Source organism: Podarcis pityusensis (genome assembly GCF_964106645.2).
Source record: "Podarcis pityusensis genome assembly, chromosome: 11".
Taxonomy (NCBI): domain Eukaryota; kingdom Metazoa; phylum Chordata; class Lepidosauria; order Squamata; family Lacertidae; genus Podarcis; species Podarcis pityusensis.
The window spans coordinates 63217919-63236783 of record NC_138036.1 but is presented as its reverse complement, the minus strand read 5'-3'; the positions used below and the strand labels follow the sequence as shown (position 1 = coordinate 63236783).

The 18865-nt window shown below is 44.8% G+C and overlaps 1 protein-coding gene across 1 annotated transcript; it reads right to left on the bottom strand.

The window, feature by feature from the left end:
• Nucleotides 1-516: 516 nt before the first annotated feature.
• On the bottom strand, nucleotides 517-5165 carry TMEM252 (transmembrane protein 252). Its single transcript, XM_080973274.1, has 2 exons — nucleotides 4065-5165; nucleotides 517-1711 (listed from the first exon to the last, which is right to left on the bottom strand). The coding sequence occupies exons 1-2, from the start codon at nucleotides 4340-4342 to the stop codon at nucleotides 1441-1443; spliced, it is 549 nt and encodes a 182-aa protein (XP_080829400.1). The 5' UTR covers nucleotides 4343-5165; the 3' UTR covers nucleotides 517-1440.
• Nucleotides 5166-18865: the final 13700 nt, after the last annotated feature.

The window sequence follows — 18865 nt, the reverse complement described above, 5'->3', positions numbered from 1 at the left end:
TTTTGGAAGAGGGTTGGAAGGGCTGGAATTCTTGCATAGTGGTAAGGTGAAAGAAGATGCAGGAAGATACAGGAATGCCTATGAAGACATTCCACTAAAGGGCTTTGCAGAATTTCTTTATTCTGCTAAACTGCCTTTCCTCATGAAGTAGAATTATAAATAATCGTACCATATAAGGTTTCGACTTACTGAGCATGCTCAGAAGGAATGTGGTTGGTAACTGGAGGTGAAATCTAATCCTGCAATAAAATTCTAGCAGACCACGAGGAAGCTCCTTTGTCTAAAATGGTATCTAGTACACATGCTTCCCACTGTAGTAACTTTAGAGCAATTACAGGGTTAAGTGCCTTATAAGGAAATGGTGTAAGAGGAACTGTGTACATACTTTGGATAGTAAATTTAAACTTCCGTGCAGAAATAAATATTTTGGACTACTTTTTCAATCATTGTCTCGTGGTTTTTGGCTGTCCATGAGACAGAGCAAATTATTGTTTGCAACAATCAAACAAATGCCACTTTTCTTTGAAGAGTTTTCAAGTACAAAATTTATTGTAAGAAAAACAAAAATGCAATGCAATATTAAACATTATGTAAACTAGTTACCTCAGTAACAGTACATCATGGTAAAATAACAAAAGCTAACTGTGGATTATTGATCATCCTCCAAAGTTTGCAATGATTGTTTTCTATTAAGTTGATGTCAAAACTCCACAGGAGATGCAAAAAAAGAAATGTGATTTAAAATACTGCATATGGACCTAGGGTGCATGAATGCAATTTCTCTCGCAGTGCAAGTGTCCATGGCCTTCATTCTCCAACTGGCCATTTAAATCCATGTGCTGTCAACTCTGTTTAGGGAGCCCCTCTGCCGCCTCGCCCATTTCTGAGAGGCAGTTGCACTGGATAAACAGGTGTAGGAAAATTGCATAATTGGAAACTGCTGGTTGACTTCTTCATACAAATGCCCTTTCCCCAAAGCAGCAGCAGAGCTTATTTCTCTCTCTCTCTGTGTGAGTGCATGCCTCATTCAACAGTGCTTTGCCTGGGGGTTTCTTTTGTCATTCCTTTGAGAAGGCCCCTCCCTCTGACAGGCACTTCCTCCTGCTACTGTTGTTGATCTTTACAGGATAGGAAATGACAGCAAGGCCTGACCCTAGCATAGGCAGAATAAAGCTACAACAATGTAAACAAACATACCCAGTTATTGCAGCTAGCCAGCAATACTGGACTGGACTCAGCAACATTCTTCAAAACTTTAGCAACTTTACCCAGGCTTTCTGTAAGTTACTGCAGTTACTGTCTTCACTCCATTGCATAGAACAGTGCTTGCCTCTCTTCACTTCGACTACACTTTCCATCCTGTGCATTAACCCCAGCCGCTCTCCCAAAATAGCAGGCACAGCTTATCTCTGCCTCACGTCCTCTGGCAAGGCTGTTCCCTCAGCAGCTGACCTGTGACACGGATGTGCAGCAAGGCTCTTCACGCGTGGTCAAGTTATGTTCTGCAGCCTGCCGCACGGAGACTTCATACGAAGGCGGCCGCTGTTCCTGAGGGCTGGCTTCCTCCAGGAATTCCAGGCTGTTCTCTGTATAAAGAGGTGGAGGTATGTTGTACATGTCCTTGACTTGCTCCTGGGGGCAGATGGGCAGTGCAAAAGTCTGCTTTTCAGGATCAGTGCTATCTTCGTATGATGGTGGGTAGAAGTCAGGCCTGCACAAAAAACAGCCGAGACAAAAAACCACACACTGCTTAAAATGGTTCTGTCTTGAAATCCTGACAGTCTCTATTCACTGTTTATAAAAATAGTCTGCAACCACCTGCGGCCCATATCTGCTCACCACATTCTCTGTTCTACTCAAAATCTAGACAGGTAGGACCCCTTACCACCATTTTCAAGAACCTCAGTCAGGCACCAAAAGGATCTAAAGTAAGTGAAGAGGAGTGGGGGCTGAGGAAGGAATTGGGTGGGAAGTTTTGTGTTGTAGGCCTTCAGAGCTCTGATATGTTAGCAGTTGTGGGGGGACCACCTCCCAAACCCCTAGATTCAATAAAGGGTTAGAATCTGAGCAAACTGATAAATTCCTGAATATACCCAACTCCCTTCCTCCTGAGGCCAGCCTGGAAACAATCCAGCGATTGTTGAAGAAACAACAACAGTGATGATGGCCTTTCAAGGGAAGATCCTTGAATCTTTGAAACCGGGATTGCCAGGGTTACAGGCAGCACAGGAAAAAGTGCCTTTTGCAGGCAGCTTTTGAAACCCAGGGTGACAGGTCTAATGATTTCTGGAAAGAAGAAGCAGACAGTGGGGAGAACTCCATGCATGTTGGCTGGGAGAAGCTGCACTGGACTCAAGCTTGAAGTGTAATGTTCTGCACCCCCTCCGTTAATGACTTTAGGCTGTAAATATGTGCCTTAATTTTAAGAAGGAAACAAAAACCCTGGTTAAGTGGCAATACACGTGGAATCTCGTGAACTGCAAAGATTGGGGTGTCCAGTAATAATATATTCTTATGACAGTGTGATAAAGCTTGACCAAGGAATGGCGATCCTTACATTTGCTCAGTTGATATGTCCCTTTCTTCTGCCCCTCTTTGTGAACAGAAAATGTACATTCTGCCCAAGCTTATTTCTGCAGGGTGATTTATTTTGCAGTGCAGGGTGCAAGCTCTTTTGAAGTGTTCAGTCTTCATGGTTATCTAGACCATGGCATGTGCCACGTCCTTTTTATAGAGCTTCTGCTTTGCCTATTGTTTATGGTCCCGTTACCACAACAGAACAGGAAGTGACATTTGTATCCATGACCCACTAACAAACTCTGCCAGGCTGGAGGCCAACTTAATTAAGTGCATCGGTCTTCACTCTCGGAATGGCAGAGACTCTTACCCAGAAATCTCAAAAGCAGCTTGAGCAGATAAAAGTGAGCAACTTTAGCCTTTGTTGAACACCACTAAAACAAAGAGCTCAGCTCCATGCAGTGCAGCATGTTCCTGATCTAGAGAGACTAAGCAAGCATATGCTACCCTTTTCCCAAGGAGCACAATGTGGGTCTTTTTAATGCTCATAACAATCTCTAGCTAGCTAGACCACCCAGCCACAGCCATCCAGTGATTTTGGTCTGTGCAGAGAACAGGATTTGGTCTTCCTACATACCAGCACTCCTCACAACACAGGACTTTGCATAACAGAGCACTTTATGTGGTGGCAAATATTCCAGACACTATAGCCCATGGAGTCACTTCATATTGCCATCTATATACACTTATATAGTAAGCTATAGGAAGGAAAGACTTGTAGACATACAATTAATAAAATACTGCACTAGCAGACTCAGGGTTCAAAGTAATGAGAAGGAAATGAATTTGGTGCATATGGCAGTAATAGCAGAGACAGAAGGAAAGCTGCAGAACATACTTAAGAATTCAGTTTTGCAGCCTAAAAATAAATGACAATAAAATAAAGATTTTTAAATGGCAAGTAGAAAACTACTTGTTGCAGTGTGTGTATGTGTGTGTTTTGAGTAAATGCAAAAGAATTAAGTAACCAGGAATCCAGATAACAGAGGAAGGTAGATACAAGCTAAAAACTAAAAGCAGAACATACATGGCAAAATTGACATTTTTAAAGAAGAAATGCCTGATGGCAGGAGGTGTAAGCTTACCTCTCAAACACAATTTTTATATAAAAACATATGAAACATATATATGACATGTGAAAAATAGAAGAATGGAAACTAGTCTGGAAACATTTGAAATGTGACATTGGAAAAGCATGTGTAAGGTGGGTTAGATAGAAAGGGAAGCCAAAGAAGAAATATTGGGCCGGGACAAGAACCAGTGCAAATGATGAAGACACAATCATGTAGGATGGGCTACATAATAAGAAACAGTGAACTACTCAATGATATAATTGAACATAACACGGAAAGAAGAAGGTCAAGGACCAGATAAGTTTAACAGAGCAAACTGAAGAGGAGTATACCATAGGCAGTGCTGTAAAGTATTTCATGAGAAGTGGAAAGGAATCAAAGGCCAATCGTTGGAATGCAATACATGGAACATACCTGTCTATGGTACTAATCTGTGTCTCTTGAAGTCTGGGACTTCCATGTATAAGGCTGTGGAATAAGCCCTTGTGCTTACTAGCTTCATGATAAGTGCTCCAGAAAATCCCAGAGATGAGAAAAAAGAAACCCAAGGGTAATAGGAAGTAGGCAATAGGCAAACTATTGCACTTGCAAGCAGAGGCACTTGTAGAGAAGCAATAGGCTCCTAGGCAGATGAAGGCAAAGCCCAGCAAGAGCACAAGCAAGCGGAGAAATGAGAAGATGTTCTTGGACATCTTTGCAGATTGCCTCAGTCTCAAGTGTTGGGTAGGTCTGCTCCAGCGCTCCAGCGTCAGAGTTTTATAGGCTCAGGGACCCAATTGGCCTTTGGACAAGGAAAAGAAGCAGGTAGTATTATGATACTCATTAACCATTTGCAGCTGCCGTAATATCTCAAGAGATTAATTTATAATCAAAACACTGCTCAGGAACTGACAATAAATGCTTCCTGTACTCTTCTGCTGCCAGCTTAAACTCACAAACCTTTCCTGCCTAGGATGCTAATGGCCAGTGACTGGAACAGAAATGGAAGACTCCTTGGGCCAAACCAAACAATTTGTTAGTGTCCTATCTGTGCCTTAAGTGCAGGAAACTTTTAACACATATTACCAGCAAAGGGTGCGTATAATCCTGCTAGTATTCATTCCACAGTTGTAATTTGCTAGCAGTTTGGTCACATTTTAGCTATAGGAAGACACTGAGCTCCTCTAAGCAACTCTACTTATGGAGCATTCATCCTGATCTTTATATGCAGAGCTTACACAGAGGTCATACTATACCCGGTCTTTATTGAGCATTTGTTTTGATTTGTTTTCAGGGAGGCTATACAACAATGAGCAGCTCTCTGCATTTGCTCATTCATTCATCCCATATTTTTCAATGCATTGCCACATCACTTTCCAAACTGTCCCAAAGTCCATTTCATTTCTAAAGTGGATTTGTTGCACAAGGGCTACCAAACATGGCCATAGCCAGGCTTGATGTTGAAGGGGAGGGGTAGAACCGAGCTGTTAGTTAAATATTTTTATTTATTTATTTGATTTTAGGAGGCAGCTGTCCCCTGCCCCTCTCCCCGGCTATGCCCATGCAACTGAGCACTTAAATCCCCTTTGATTACACAAACCAAAATTCACAGTACAGTACTTGCTTGAAACACTCCTGCAAAATAGTGGCAGTCTGGAGGCACCCACAGCTGAATTCAAAGCCTGCAGCCTCTTGATGATTTCCCAGTAGAGCTTGCTCCTAAGGCAGTTGATAAAAATGTTGGAAGTGGGATCTTGTTCCTGTGGCCATCATTGCACACGCTACCTGGAAAGCACAAATGCATCAAGGCCACTGAGTGAAAAGATACCACCCAACCACCAGTCACACCATAAAACTCATTATAAATCAACCTCCTTCCAGTTCTACTTGTGCCAACTTCACTGTTGTCATTTGTGATGCAGGGTCCGCCCCTATGAACTTGACAAGGAGAATGGAATGTACCAGTTGCCCAACAACAGCAGTAAATATATTCAGGAGAGCTGAACCTTCAGTGACGCGAGTGGATGAAAGTCCTCAAATCTGTAGAGTCAGAATTGAAGCCACGATTCCTTTGCAGCATGAACGTCAATAACAACAAAACATGACACAGCAACTAAACAGTAATAACCTAATTTGTTAAATAGCTGCAGCTATCATATTGTTATGAGTTTGCAGGTGCCAGACTCCCCTAAATTCCTGGGTCCAGTAAGTGCTAGAATTTAATCAAGCCTCCTGAACCCCTGGATCCAGCAAATGTTAAAATATAAGCCCAGCCAGTTTCCTGATGAGGTAATTGAATCTCCCTGAGACCTCTGGGTATAGGACGGTATTTTATTATTATTATTATTATTAATAATAATAATAATAATAATAGCCTGGGAGATGAGCCATTGGGAAAGCAAAGGAAACTCAGGAGAGGAGCTCTGGGCCAGACGGCAAATGGGTGGGGCAGTATTAAAGCCCATATGCTGCCTGCAAAACATGGAGCTCAGGATGAGGGTGGGTTGCAAGAGAAATGGAGCACTAGAAATGACCCTAGGAAGGAGGAGGTGTGGAACCCTCTGGAAAACCCTTGTACGGTGCAGGATTTTGAAGAGCTACTCAGTTTTGCTAGCATTCTCACACACTGCCTCAGCCCTGCCTTGACCCAAGACTCTCCCATTACCCTTGAGGCCCAGGAGCAGAGATGGTAGCGGAAAACCCAGACCCAGCTGCCAGTAAGCTTCACCCTCAGGGGTCTACTCAAGAAAAAAGCCAGAGAGGAACCAGGCATACATTGTAACCTCTCTGAAAACGGCCATGCAGAAGCAGCTCACCAGGTGGGCAGAGCTACCATGAAAGGTTTCCAGGAGGTGTGTCACTGTTGCTTTCAGGAAGTGGGGGGTGGGTGGCAGGCAGGTCAGTGTGTTGCAAATGCACTCGCAGAGCCAATCTGGGACTCCTGCCGTGTGTTTGCACTGCACTGACTTCCTTGCTGCTTTGCTCCTCTTGCTCTGGTAAGCAACAGTGACCCACCGGCCAGGAAGTTGATGTATCAACCTCCACTCCATCCGGTGAGTCCCTGCTGCATCCCTGCACTGCAATTAACTGGCAATTGTATATAGTTCTGACCTTAAGTTGCTTTGGTGTTCAACCCCCACCAGTCAGTTGGGCCTTGAATCTTCATTTTTGTAGTAATGACATTCTGCATTGCTGGAAAAAATAAGCGCTAGACTGAAAATGAAGCTTCATGGTATATCTTTGCTGTTTAGGTCAGCCTGGCCATCTCCTTCTAACATGATAGCTAAACAATAATGAAAGGTTGTTAGGGTGCTGATTGAAAAGAATCCAACTGTCTTATTTTGTATGAAATAAAAAAGAAATTACCTTGAGATTTGTACTGGGAACTTCTTTTATCAGAAGAGCATATTTTTTTTCTAGCTTGCTGATAAGAGTGAACTCACTGAGCTTGTGACTCATTCTTATATGTAACTTGTAAATGGTCATAAAATAATGTCCCTGATTACTTTGAGAAAGTCCACACTGAAGTTTATTTAGTGGAGTAAATCGTAGTAAAACTTGTTGCACACACACACACTATATTCTATACCCTCTTCTCAGCATTGTAAGAAGGTCAACCACACAGGCAGCGCCCATATTCAGCTTCTTTGGGAATTAAGCCACTGGAGACTTTGGTGTTTTGTGATAATGTGGTTTATATACTTGTAGTATAGGCTGAGCATAAACAGAGACACAGCTTGATTCCAACAGATTTTCCAAAGTTCATTGCTTCCCCAACAGGTTTCTAGGGCCCCCAAATGCTGTTAGCTTCCAGAGACTAAACCTCTCTCTCTCTTTGACTTGGTGTCACAGAGAGCCTGGTGACATCACGTCCAGCCAGAGAAGAGGGGAGAAAAACATGCCCTCTTTTGCCCCCATGACCCTCCAGATGCACCTCCAGCTATTCAGTTTATGGTAACATATTGCCCCAAGCTTACATAACAAAGGGATTCCCAGCAGACTACAGTGTATTTACTTAACCAAAGACTTGAACATTTTATAAGTCATTTTCCTTGAGCAGTGATTTCAGTCTCTCATCTATAGAAATAGCTGGTATGGAAGGGACCTTGAAATCACCCAGCTCAACTCTTAATCCCATTAGTACAACACCTATTTCATGTTTATGGTGATACAGTAGGTTGTACTGTATAGTACATGGGTAGGCAAACTAAGGCCCAGGGGCCGGATCTGGCCCAATCGCCTTCTAAATCCAGCCCACGGACAGTCTGGGAATCAGCGTGTTTTTACACGAGTAGAATGTGTGCTTTTATTTAAAATGCATCTCTGGGTTATTTGTGGAGCATAGGAATTCGTTCATTTTTTTACCCAACATATAGTCCGGCCGTCCACAAGGCTGAGGGACAGTGGACCGGCCCCCTGTTGAAAAAGTTTGCTGACCCCTGGTATAGTACTTCTACAGTCACATTTACTGGCAGCAATGAAGAGCCGTGCACTTAAACTCAGCCACCTTACCTGCTGAAGAATGGTGCCCCTACTTATTTAAATTGCCTGTCTCTTGTAGAACTGTAGGTGCATAAAGGGAAGGATAATTATATAAGAACATAAGAAGCTGCCCATTGTATTGTCTGCACTGACTGGCAGCAGCTCTGCAGAGTTTCAGGCAAGAGGCTCTCCCCGCCCTAACTTCTGCATGCACAGCAGGTGCTCTTTCAAGGAGCTGCAGCCTTTCCCTTAGTGCTAAGGTTTGTCCCTACTAGCCCTTGGCATAGAATGCATCCTCCAAAATGTGACTCAAGGCATTAATGACCCCATTTTAAAAGGAAAAATAACTTCTTGTAGTTGCAAATTCTTGTGTGGCTTCAAGACCTTGAACATCCCCAGCATTCTTTGAAATGCTGGAGCTGGCTGCTAGACCATGGCGCCTGCCTGTTAAGCAACACAATTTAGCCCAGGGTGGATTGAACTCTTCCAAATCATGCACAGCCCATCACACATTTATATATTTTAGCAGGGTAACAGATTCCTTTGTAAGTGACAACAAACTGTGGTCCTGATTCTGTCAAGTTCAGGGCAAGGGCACTTCGTGCAAACATAGCATCAGTTTCTGGCAGCATTTGCATGAGAGCCACATGCAGGGAACAAATTATGGGGTGCAGTCCTCACCTTCCTGTACTGATTGGATCACTCATCTTTTATCTTCTGGGATGCTGCTGCAGCTCATGTCTTAGGCTTCTGCTGGATGCAGCACTGTTTGGAGAAAGAACTACTTCCTTCCACTCTTGGTTACAGGCCTCTGCCTCAGGGCCCTCCATTGGGAGGGTGCCCAGGTGTCCTACTTTACAATCCTTTAAGGTAGGGGTGGGGAACCTTCAGCCAGTCTTGGCCCACAAGGCCTTTAAAAAAGAAAATCACGCCAACCTGCCAATCTTGTTGGGAACTTGTACACATAGACAAAGCTCACTGCAGGACTATTTTAAATCGCTTTCATATTTTCAAAATAAAAAAATTCCTTCCAGTAGCACCTTAGAGACCAACTAAGTTTGTTATTGGTATGAGCTTTCATGTGCATGCACACTTCTTCATATTTTCAGTGACTTGCCTTAACCCTCCCCAGCCTCTCACATCATGAACATTTGCTGATAGAGACCTGCGGGTGAATGCCAGCATTGTAGAGCCCATAGCCTCTGTTGAATGATGGTATTACTCAAATAAAGATTACTGTTAAGATTATCTGCACAGCCTTTTGACCGCCTCACACAAGCCCTGTTGAAATCATTAGGGTGTTGAGTACACACTGCACTCACTGACACTTAAGAAATGTTGTTGCACTTACTGACTTCTTTTATTTGCCAGCAATAAGATCATGCAGAAATGACACCTAAATGGACAGCTCAGAGATTAGATATAAGACTGGTCTGATGATGCTTGTTTAATATTGAGCTATATCACTGTTTTGTGGGAGGTAATCAATATTGCATAGCAACCTGTTGACTTTTATGGCAGTGTGATTTTCTGGGATAAGGTATAATTCATAATAGAGTGTTAGGGGAGGGGTAGTCATGTTCCTTCTGGGGTTGTTTGTCCACCTTCGGTGCCTACCCTGCATACAACTCTCACCTGTGACTCCTGGAAGCTGTCAGCACACAACAGTGGTCATATCCCAGGAAATGGCTTTGACTGGCCTGTTAAACCATGTAAGGGTAGCCAATGGGTCTCAAATCCTCCATGAGTTAGAAATGTCCCCTGCTTGTGAAGACAGGCTCCAGCAGATTGAGTGGGCAAGACCAAGAGTGGGTCCAATGGTCAAGAAGGCACATGCTGTAGAGGGAAAGGAGGGGCAGATGGGGCTCATCCACCTGAGAAGGTGGCCCATCTAGGAGAAAGAAAGCCCTGGTCCTAAACCACTGCTGCCTTGTGGCTATACTCATCTGTGAGAAAGACTTTGGGAGTAAACTTTTCTTTGGGAGAAAAATCTGTACCTACTGCCTTGCAGGACATCTTCAGGAGAAGAAAAGGCTAAATAAAGAGTAAACCCTACACAAATCCAGAGTGAAGTCCCTAAGATGGTTGCATGGTGTCTTATACGCCTCCTTTTGGCAACTCCTGCAGCTAAGCTGGTGCCTGATGTCTTGCTCTGCTTTCCTTTAGACCCCATCAGTGAGGCTGAGAGGGAGGTCTTCTTGACTGTGTAGCCCAGGCTTGCATCTCAGGGAGGTCACTTTGGTGCTGCTAATGCAGCAAAAACAATGCAGGAGGCAGCAGTTAGGAGTTACAAGTCTCTGCAGCTACAGCAGGATTCTCCAGTGGTTTGTCTTTGCCCACAGAGACACAAGCCACTGTCTTTCAGGGCAGATGGATGCCAACAAGTTTCCACCATGGAATTCAAGAGTGGTATTATATGACTCACGACAAGTTTGCTGAGCAAATTAGGCCATTGGTCTTGAGCTTGTGGCTTGAGACCCACTGCTGAGCCACAGACACAGCCTGACCAAAGGTGGGTCCATAGAAATGCATGGTTAAATTAAGAAACCCATCTTGTAAAATGCTTGTTTGGAATAAATGTGGATCTTCTAAAACTATGAAACCTCCTATAGAAAAATGTACAGAAGGGCTTCCCCCAAGAAATCTTTAATTGCATATGTTTCCCACATAATTTTTAATTCGATATCACTGCAAATATCTGCAGTAGAAACATCCCAGTGATGTGCCCCATTTCCCTTTCCCACACATGCATGAAGTTTTCTTGTGCTGTATCCACAGAAGACAGTAGCCAGATGTGAGTTTTATTTTATAAGTCTTCCAATCCATCTCCTATGTGGAATTAAGATAAATGGAATGGTCAGCAAAGAGCAAGCAAATCCAAGCAGTGGTTCTCTTGCTATGACCATCCACATTTTGTTGGACTACAGCTCCATCATCCCTGATCAGGAAGCTTGTGGGAGCTGATGGAAGCTGGAGTTCAAGAGCATCTGCAGAGCGACAGGTTTCCAGTCCCTGTACTATCGATTGGACACTGAAGCCCCATCAGAAGCCTGTCAGAAAAGACCTGTTTAAAGACAAGACAAAACAGAGAACAATGTGTGGCTTAGAGAAACCCATAACTAAGTAAGAGAAAAAGAGGCTGGACCAGAGCAGAAATGAGCTTTTATGTGAAGCTTATTAAAAAGTTGCCTGGCAGAGACTGGGTACCTTTAACAACCACACAACCCGATCAGCTACGCAGAGCTGGCTAAATTGACATACAAATTGCGGGACAAGGACAATTGTGACTTTAAGGAAGAATGGGAGCTTTTTATAACTTATCTAAAAAGACAACAAAATGAATTGGACTCCTTGGCAGGTTTTGAATAAACATACACAAATTTATTAGTTGATAACATGGTAAGGATAACATAATGTAAGGATATGTATAATTTTATAACATGCAGAGAATAATATGTGCTGAGAAATCAGAGAGAGGAGCTGAGGGAAGTCTCGGGGGGGGAGGGAAGGTTTGAAGGGGTGTGTGGAAAAAGGGGGGAAATAATGAATATGATATGTTTTGATAATCTGTTATATTGAAATTGTTAATAAAACATTTAAAAAACAACCACAACCACACAACCAGCAGCATTTCAACAGTGTAGCGTGTGGGGCTAAGATGGCAGCCATTCCAGTCTCAACACTCCCCCAACCCTAAAGCTCCTTGCATGATGCTTGGGAGCCACTTTGAGCTCTAGCCAGCAAAGGCAGGATCCAAATGCAATTAAACAACTATAGTTATTTTCTCCATCACTTGATCACACTAAAAGTTGTGCCTATATAATTTCTGTCTGTGACGCAGCTGTTAAAGGTACCGTGTCTCTGAAGGGGAAAATTGGATAATAAGCGAATAAAAAAGGAGGTCTTGCTTCTATTGGCTTTCTAATGCAAAAGTGAAATCTATACTGGCAGAAATGCTCATTAGTGAACAACAGTCAGATATGTGAGCGGATATTATCCTAAGCAGCTTTAAAAGAGCTCAAAGGCTATTTGAAGACTCATCTGTGAAAGGCCAGCAGCTGTTAGCCAATAAGTAAGGACAAGAGAAAAGGGATGGTCTGTGATGTAGCGCCACCTAGTGCTTGAAATGCTGGTACTTTCCTGCACTTCATATTCCTCTGATCACACTTTTCCATTGTCCCAACCAGGTATATATGCAGCTGTTACTTAAGGCATCTAATGAAGCAGACTGCAGTCCACTAAAACATGTGCCACAATAAATGCATTCGTCTTTCAGGTGCTACAAAACTCTCTGCTGTTTTTACTGCAAGAGACTACTAACATTGGGAATCGCTTGTGCTGAGGACATGGACTTTTCCAGACTCTGGGCCTGCTTATAGCTTGTCATCTTTATTATTTTTTATTATAATTATACTGTCTCTTCCCACCCATCTTTCTTTCCCTCTCCTTTCTTGCTTCTCTTTTCTCTTTCTCCTCTTGTAAGTTTGATGTTCCCCTTCTTTCTCTCTCAAAATGATGGCAGTGGAACCAATAGTATGACCCATCTGACAACCTAATGGTGGGGGGTGTCACAACCTGAATACTGCTAACAACAGAAGTTTACCTTTAGTGTTCAAAAAAGTTCACTGGTGTGAAATCCAGTGGCCCTGGGGGGTCAAATGCCCATGTTGTTGATCCAGCCAAATTTGTCAAGGTACAAATGGAGTAAGACCAAGACAGGGAATCTGACCAGTCAGATGTTGTCTGACTGCAGCTGCTGCCAACCTAGCAGTTCAACATCAGTGTAAGTTCACACCAGTTAAGTTGATAAATAGGTACTGCTGCGGTGGGAAGGTAAATGGCGTTTCCGTGCGCTCTGGTTTCCGTCACGGTGTTCCATTGCACCAGAAGCGGTTTAGTCATGCTAGTCACATGACCTGGAAAGCTGTCTGTGGACAAATGCTGGCTCCCTGAAAGCAGAGATAAGCACTGCACCTCATAGTTGATTTCGACTGAACTTAACCATCCAGGGATCCTTTACCTTTACCTTAACCTTACAGCTCCTATCATCCTTGATAATTGGCTGGGACTGACAAGAACATCTAACATCTGGAAGGCCACAAGTTCCCCAATCCTGGATTAATGGAAATATGAAAACAAACAAGGCTGATATATCTCCACCCATTAAGGCTCTTTATCTGTTAGTACTAATGGGAAAGAAATAGGAAGAAGACAGTTCCAGTCAAACCTCTAGACTATCTGTTTCTCGCGCTGTACTTTACAAACACATTTCCCCCACTGAGTGAACAGGCCACATTCTCATGTTACAAACCAGGAAGAGAATTATCCCTAATGAGGATCAGGTGAAGGAAACTGGTTAACTAATAATGTATAGCAGTTGCCAGATGGCACTGGCCAAAGTGAAACAGCAGCATTAAAAATGCTTTGGAGAGCAGTTCTTTTTAGGAAGCCCAGTATGGAATAAATCCAACACGATGTTCTACTCCATGGGGTTTGACGTTTGGAATTGTGCAATTGGTGACATACTCCAAGTTCACTGTGTGTGAGGCTCCCATTAAACCTTTGCCTTTTTCTTTTGACAAACACTCTTGTTTAATCAAACACGGAAGTTATAGGTGCTAGGTTTTGAGCATGCCTAGAAATAAATTAGCTAATCTAGAGGCTCCTGCTCCTAATCAAGGTTGTGGAAAGACAAATAAGGCTTCTTTAGTATTGCTTCATACACCCTGATGAGCTTGGAAATAGGGCCGTCTTTACCTGGGGGTGCAAGGGGTGCACCCGGGCACCAAATTCTGGGGGGCGCCCACCACTGAAGGCGCCTAACAGTTGTTGACTTAAGTGGGGCAGCAGCCGGAGCAGCACGTGCCACCAGGGTTGGGAGAACCCGCATGCCGCCGCACTTCCCCCAGCCAGTGCCGCTTCCCATCTCCACGCATGGCGGGCTCAGCAAGGCTACAGCGGCAGACTCCACGCTAGCCTCTTCTGCTCACCAGCTGAGGTTAACCCTCAGGCTGTGGGCGGGCAGGCTGGTCTCCCACCTGCTCTGCGTGCCACCAGAGGCCGCCCCCTTGAGCGGGAGAACTTGTGCGCGGGACAGGCACCTTTTCTCACAGCCGGCGAGGGAATGAATGGACAGGAGGGTGCGAGGGAGGGAGGGAAGGAAGGTGTCCTCTTGGAGTGGGGCTACTGGACTCAGGGAAAGGGCACCGCTGGGGGAGACGAGGCAGTACCCGAGTGTGCTCCAAACCCCTCTGGAAGGATACGGAGGGGGTAGCATATCATACCACCCGTGCCCTGTTTGCAGCTGGGGCAGCAGCTTCTCCCACAGCCCTGCGGGAGCCCCAGAGACCACAGAAGGAGACCACAGAAGATACCACATTACTTCTTTTTTAAAAAAGCAAACAAACTTTTTTAAAAAATAACTTTTTTATCTTCCCCCCCCCCCCAAAAAAAGTGTCCACTGCTTCTTTGAAAAAAATCTGGTAACCTTACTCTAGATACCAGTTACTGGGGCACCCAATCAGGGAGAGAGTGGTTGTGGTTGTGATCATGCCCTGCTTGTCCTCTTCCCATAGGCATCAGATTGGCTGCTGTGGAAACTGGCTGCTGGACCAGATGAAGCTTTTATATGATCAAGGAAGGCTTGTCATATGCTCTTAGCATATTAAACTTTCCTGTCATTCACAGAAAGGGTTGCAGAACTTTAAAACAGCAATAATATATTCACAGTAAATAAACAGAGCAGGTAAAAATATAAAGGTAAAGTTACCAACAACCGTGGACTAATTATCTCCAAGTGCATGGGCAAATAGATGGGTTTCAGCCAGCCATCAAAATCTCAAAAGTGTCAGCACTCAGAGTACTCCTAGGGAGAACTTTCTATAATGTGGCACCACTACAGAGAAGGCCCTGTCCTGTGTTACCACCTGATATATTTCCCATATGCCGGACTGATGATAATACGTTCTTAAGGTCTAGAGATGTACGTGTGGGAGGAGGCCAGCTAATCTGGTCCAAGGCTACAAAGAGCTTTAAAGATCAACACCAGGTCTTTGAAGGGAGCCCAGAAATGGCCTGAATGCCAGTGCAGATAAGAATGCATCAGTGTAATATGATTGAAACATTCAATCCAATCTTGCAACCCTATTTTGAACTAACTGAAGTTTCTGAGCCATTTTGGAATCCATATTGCAGCCCCATGTCCAATACATTTCAATAATCCAAACAGGACACTACCAGGGCCTGGAGAATTGAAGAAAGACTATATCGGTTAGTAAAGCATATCCAGAGAGCACAAACTGTTTCATGAACTTCAGGAACTTCTTGTTAAAGATTACAACATGGTTAACCTCTTAACCTAGCAATGTGTGCCTTTTTTCTAAGAAGGCAGGTCAGTCAAGGAGGAGATGCAGTGTGTTTGGCATACGGACAGGAGCTGGTGCAATACAAGGGAGACTTTTCTGGGAAAGAGGAGCATGTGGTTTTTACGGAGATCCAGCTATGATCACCCAGTCTCTGGACTGCAAAAGTCCACCCACGGCTCTCAGGCACTGATGAATCTCCTTTCTTGTAACTTGAAGCCTCTGAAAAGAGGAGGCTGAGAGGCAATATGATAGCTCTCTTCAAATATCTGAAGGGCTGTCACAGGGAAGATGGTGCAAGCTGGTTTTCTCCTGCTCTGGAGTCTAGAACCTGAACCAGTGGTTTCAAGTTACAAGAAATAAGATTCCGACTAAAAATCAGGAAGAATTTTCTGACAGTAAGAGCTGCTCAACAGTGGAACAGTCTCCCTCGGGAGGTTGTGGACTCTCCTTCCTTGGAGGTTTTTAAGCAGAGGTTGGATGGCCTGCGTTGCAGGCCTGCACTGCAGATTCCTGCATTGCAGGGGGTTAGACTAGATGACCCTTGGGGTCCTTTCCAACTCTACAATTCTATTTATTTACATACAGCTGAAGAGAGGTCACATGGAGAGTTAGCAACCAAGTGTCCAAGTGATTGCAATCCTTTGTCACAGCCAAGTTGTCATGTGGTAAATGAAAATCAAAATGATCAACTCCCCCTGTTTTACCACAACGGTGTTAACTTTTCTTAAGGCAATGGTAGTATTATGGCATTCTTGCAAGTGCACAAGTTTCAAAGTGGGATGGGCTTGATGTTGAACCTGTGTGGAAAGCTGGAGAATTGGACCTGGAAGAAACTTGCCCTCCAGTCCCAAAGTTTGAAAATCTGCTAAAAACTTTCTGATTGACCAGTGGGGAGATTCTGTGACTTTTCAGGTGTTGCCAGACACCAACTCCCATCATTCCAAGCCAGCACAGTAAGTGGTCAGGGATGAGGAGAACTGTAGGGCCGCAGGTTCCTCATCCCCATGACAGACCTTTGAATGGAGTGACCATGACTGTAGGAGGCCTGAGTGACTACAGTGGTGCCTCGCAAGACGAAATTAATCCGTTCCGCGAGTCTCTTCGTCTTGCGGTTTTTTCATCTTGCGAAGCACGGCTATTAGCGGCTTAGTGGCTTAGCGGCTACAGGTATAAACTCGTTCCCGCAACTGCAAGCCTCGACCCCTAGGGAGCATCTGGCCATTGCATAAGCCTCGTCCGGCCTCTTAAGCAGTCCCTCCTGACGCGCTTACATAACACAAGCCCCGACCGCCGCCATCCCAGCGACCCTGGAAGGTAAGATCTGCAGCAAGCACCCCGCACCTCCGATCCCGGGGCGCGCTCAGCCAAAGCATCCCCGGACACCTGTCCCACCGCGCCTTTGCGCAGCGCTCTGCAGAGCGGAGCGATGAGCCCAGCCGATCGCAGGCAGGGCAAGCGGCAGTGAAGGCGGAGAGAGCGAGGCCCAGAGGGAGGAGTCTCCGGCAACGCCATCGACGGCCCCGCCGCAGCTCCGGGTCCTGGAGCCCTCCGGCTGCTGACTGCCTTTATTTTGCTGCAGGAGCCTCCTCTGCACCGGGATCCTCGTGCGCTCCCTCCGTCTCTCCATGCCTTTTAGGTGAGTGGCGTGCTCGGGCTGACTTTGGACGACCCACAGCGGGGCTTCCCTCGGCCGCACGACCGGAGCTCGCCTTTGCGGTCACTTTGAGAAAAAGGAAAAAAAACTCGCAAGAAGTTTCGTCTTGCGAAGCAAGCCCATAGGGAAAATCGTCTTGCGAAGCAACGCAAAAACCGAAAAACCCTTTCGTCTTGCGCGTTTTTCGTTTTGCGAGGCATTCGTCTTGCGGGGCACCACTGTAACCGCATCTAGAATTATAGTGTGCATAAAGCAGTAGCAGGGACCCACTGCACAGAAAATGTGTACAGCAGAAATAGTCAACCTTTTTATACCTACTGCCCACTAATGCATCTTTCTTGATGGTAAAATTTCCTTACCGCCCACCAGCGCTCGATGGAAGGAGGATTCAGCTTGTGCCGTAGAACCCCACGCCGCCCACCTAGAATCCTGAAACGCCCACTAGTGGGCGGTAGGGACCAGGTTGACAACACCTGGTGTATAGTGTTAAGGGAAATGCACTCTGCATATGCTCAGTCATCCTTCTTGATGGTTACTCAATAGTATACACTCAAAGAGAGTCCTGATGTTTACCAGCTCAAAGTAAGCCCAGTCTCCAGCCATGGACATTAACGTTAGAGAAGTTCATGCCCACTGTTGATACATGGATAGGCTGAAGATCACAAAACAAATTTCCTGGCAGATTCTATTACATTTGTACTTTCTCTGCTTTCTGAGTTGAGAAATATACTTCCTCCTTGAGCAATGTGGCAAGCAGGAGGAAGCATCTAAAGCCTGTTTCAAGCTATTGCTGAACAGATGCCCAAAACATGCCTCCTGTAGTTTTAAAAGTTTTTATGCCAAATAAAGAGCCACAGATAGGAGGAATGCCAATGTACAACATTAGCTAGAAAAGGTTTGAGGCTTCTCAGAAATGCCTGGTAAGATGTGGAGCTGGAGTGATGCTAGGGAATTTTAAAGCAGACTTCATTGCCACTTCACTTTTACTTGAGTTAGGTCCAGAGGTCTAGGAATGCCTTCCTTATTCTTTCCTGTAAAGGTTTAGCAACAGCACCATCTAATGGTAGTTGTGAGGTATGAAAATACACTGCTCTGCATTCACTCCAGACCTTTTAGGCTAGCTAACTCTGAGCTACCTCTGAGATGTGCAAAGGGAGAACCACAAGTGTATCTGAGAAATAAACTCATTTCAACGCATTGGTTAAAAGTTCTGAATGGGCCCGTGTTACACAGGCTGCAAGGTCCTGTGCACTCATAAGGCTCCAGTAGGGATATGGGGCTTTCTTGTCTGTTGCAAAGATATAGCTATTGGGCGGGGGGGGGGGGGCTAGCTGGATTTTTTGCCCCAGGTGACACCTCTAGAGGGGCACCACTGAGGCTGTGTGTGTGTGTGTGTGTGTGTGTGTGTGTGCAAATGCATGTTGGGGTGCCAAACTGGGTCTTTGACGTGGGTGAAATAAACCATAGTTTTTGCCCCTGGTCTGTGGTACCTTAACTCTGGAATTCCCGCTTCTGGGAGGCTCACAGAGACCCTTCCCTTTATGCTTTCTGAACTTTAGTGAAGTTGAGCTGGGCCTTCTGCTGGGATATTTTGTACTCTGCAAACTAGTAGTATAACTTTATCTGGTTCTCGATGACGTTGTGATGGCTGCTGTTTTTTGTATTGCATGCAGCTTTGGAAGCATCTGCTGAAAACAGGCCTAAACAGTTTAAAAATAAAGTGCTGACATAGTAAC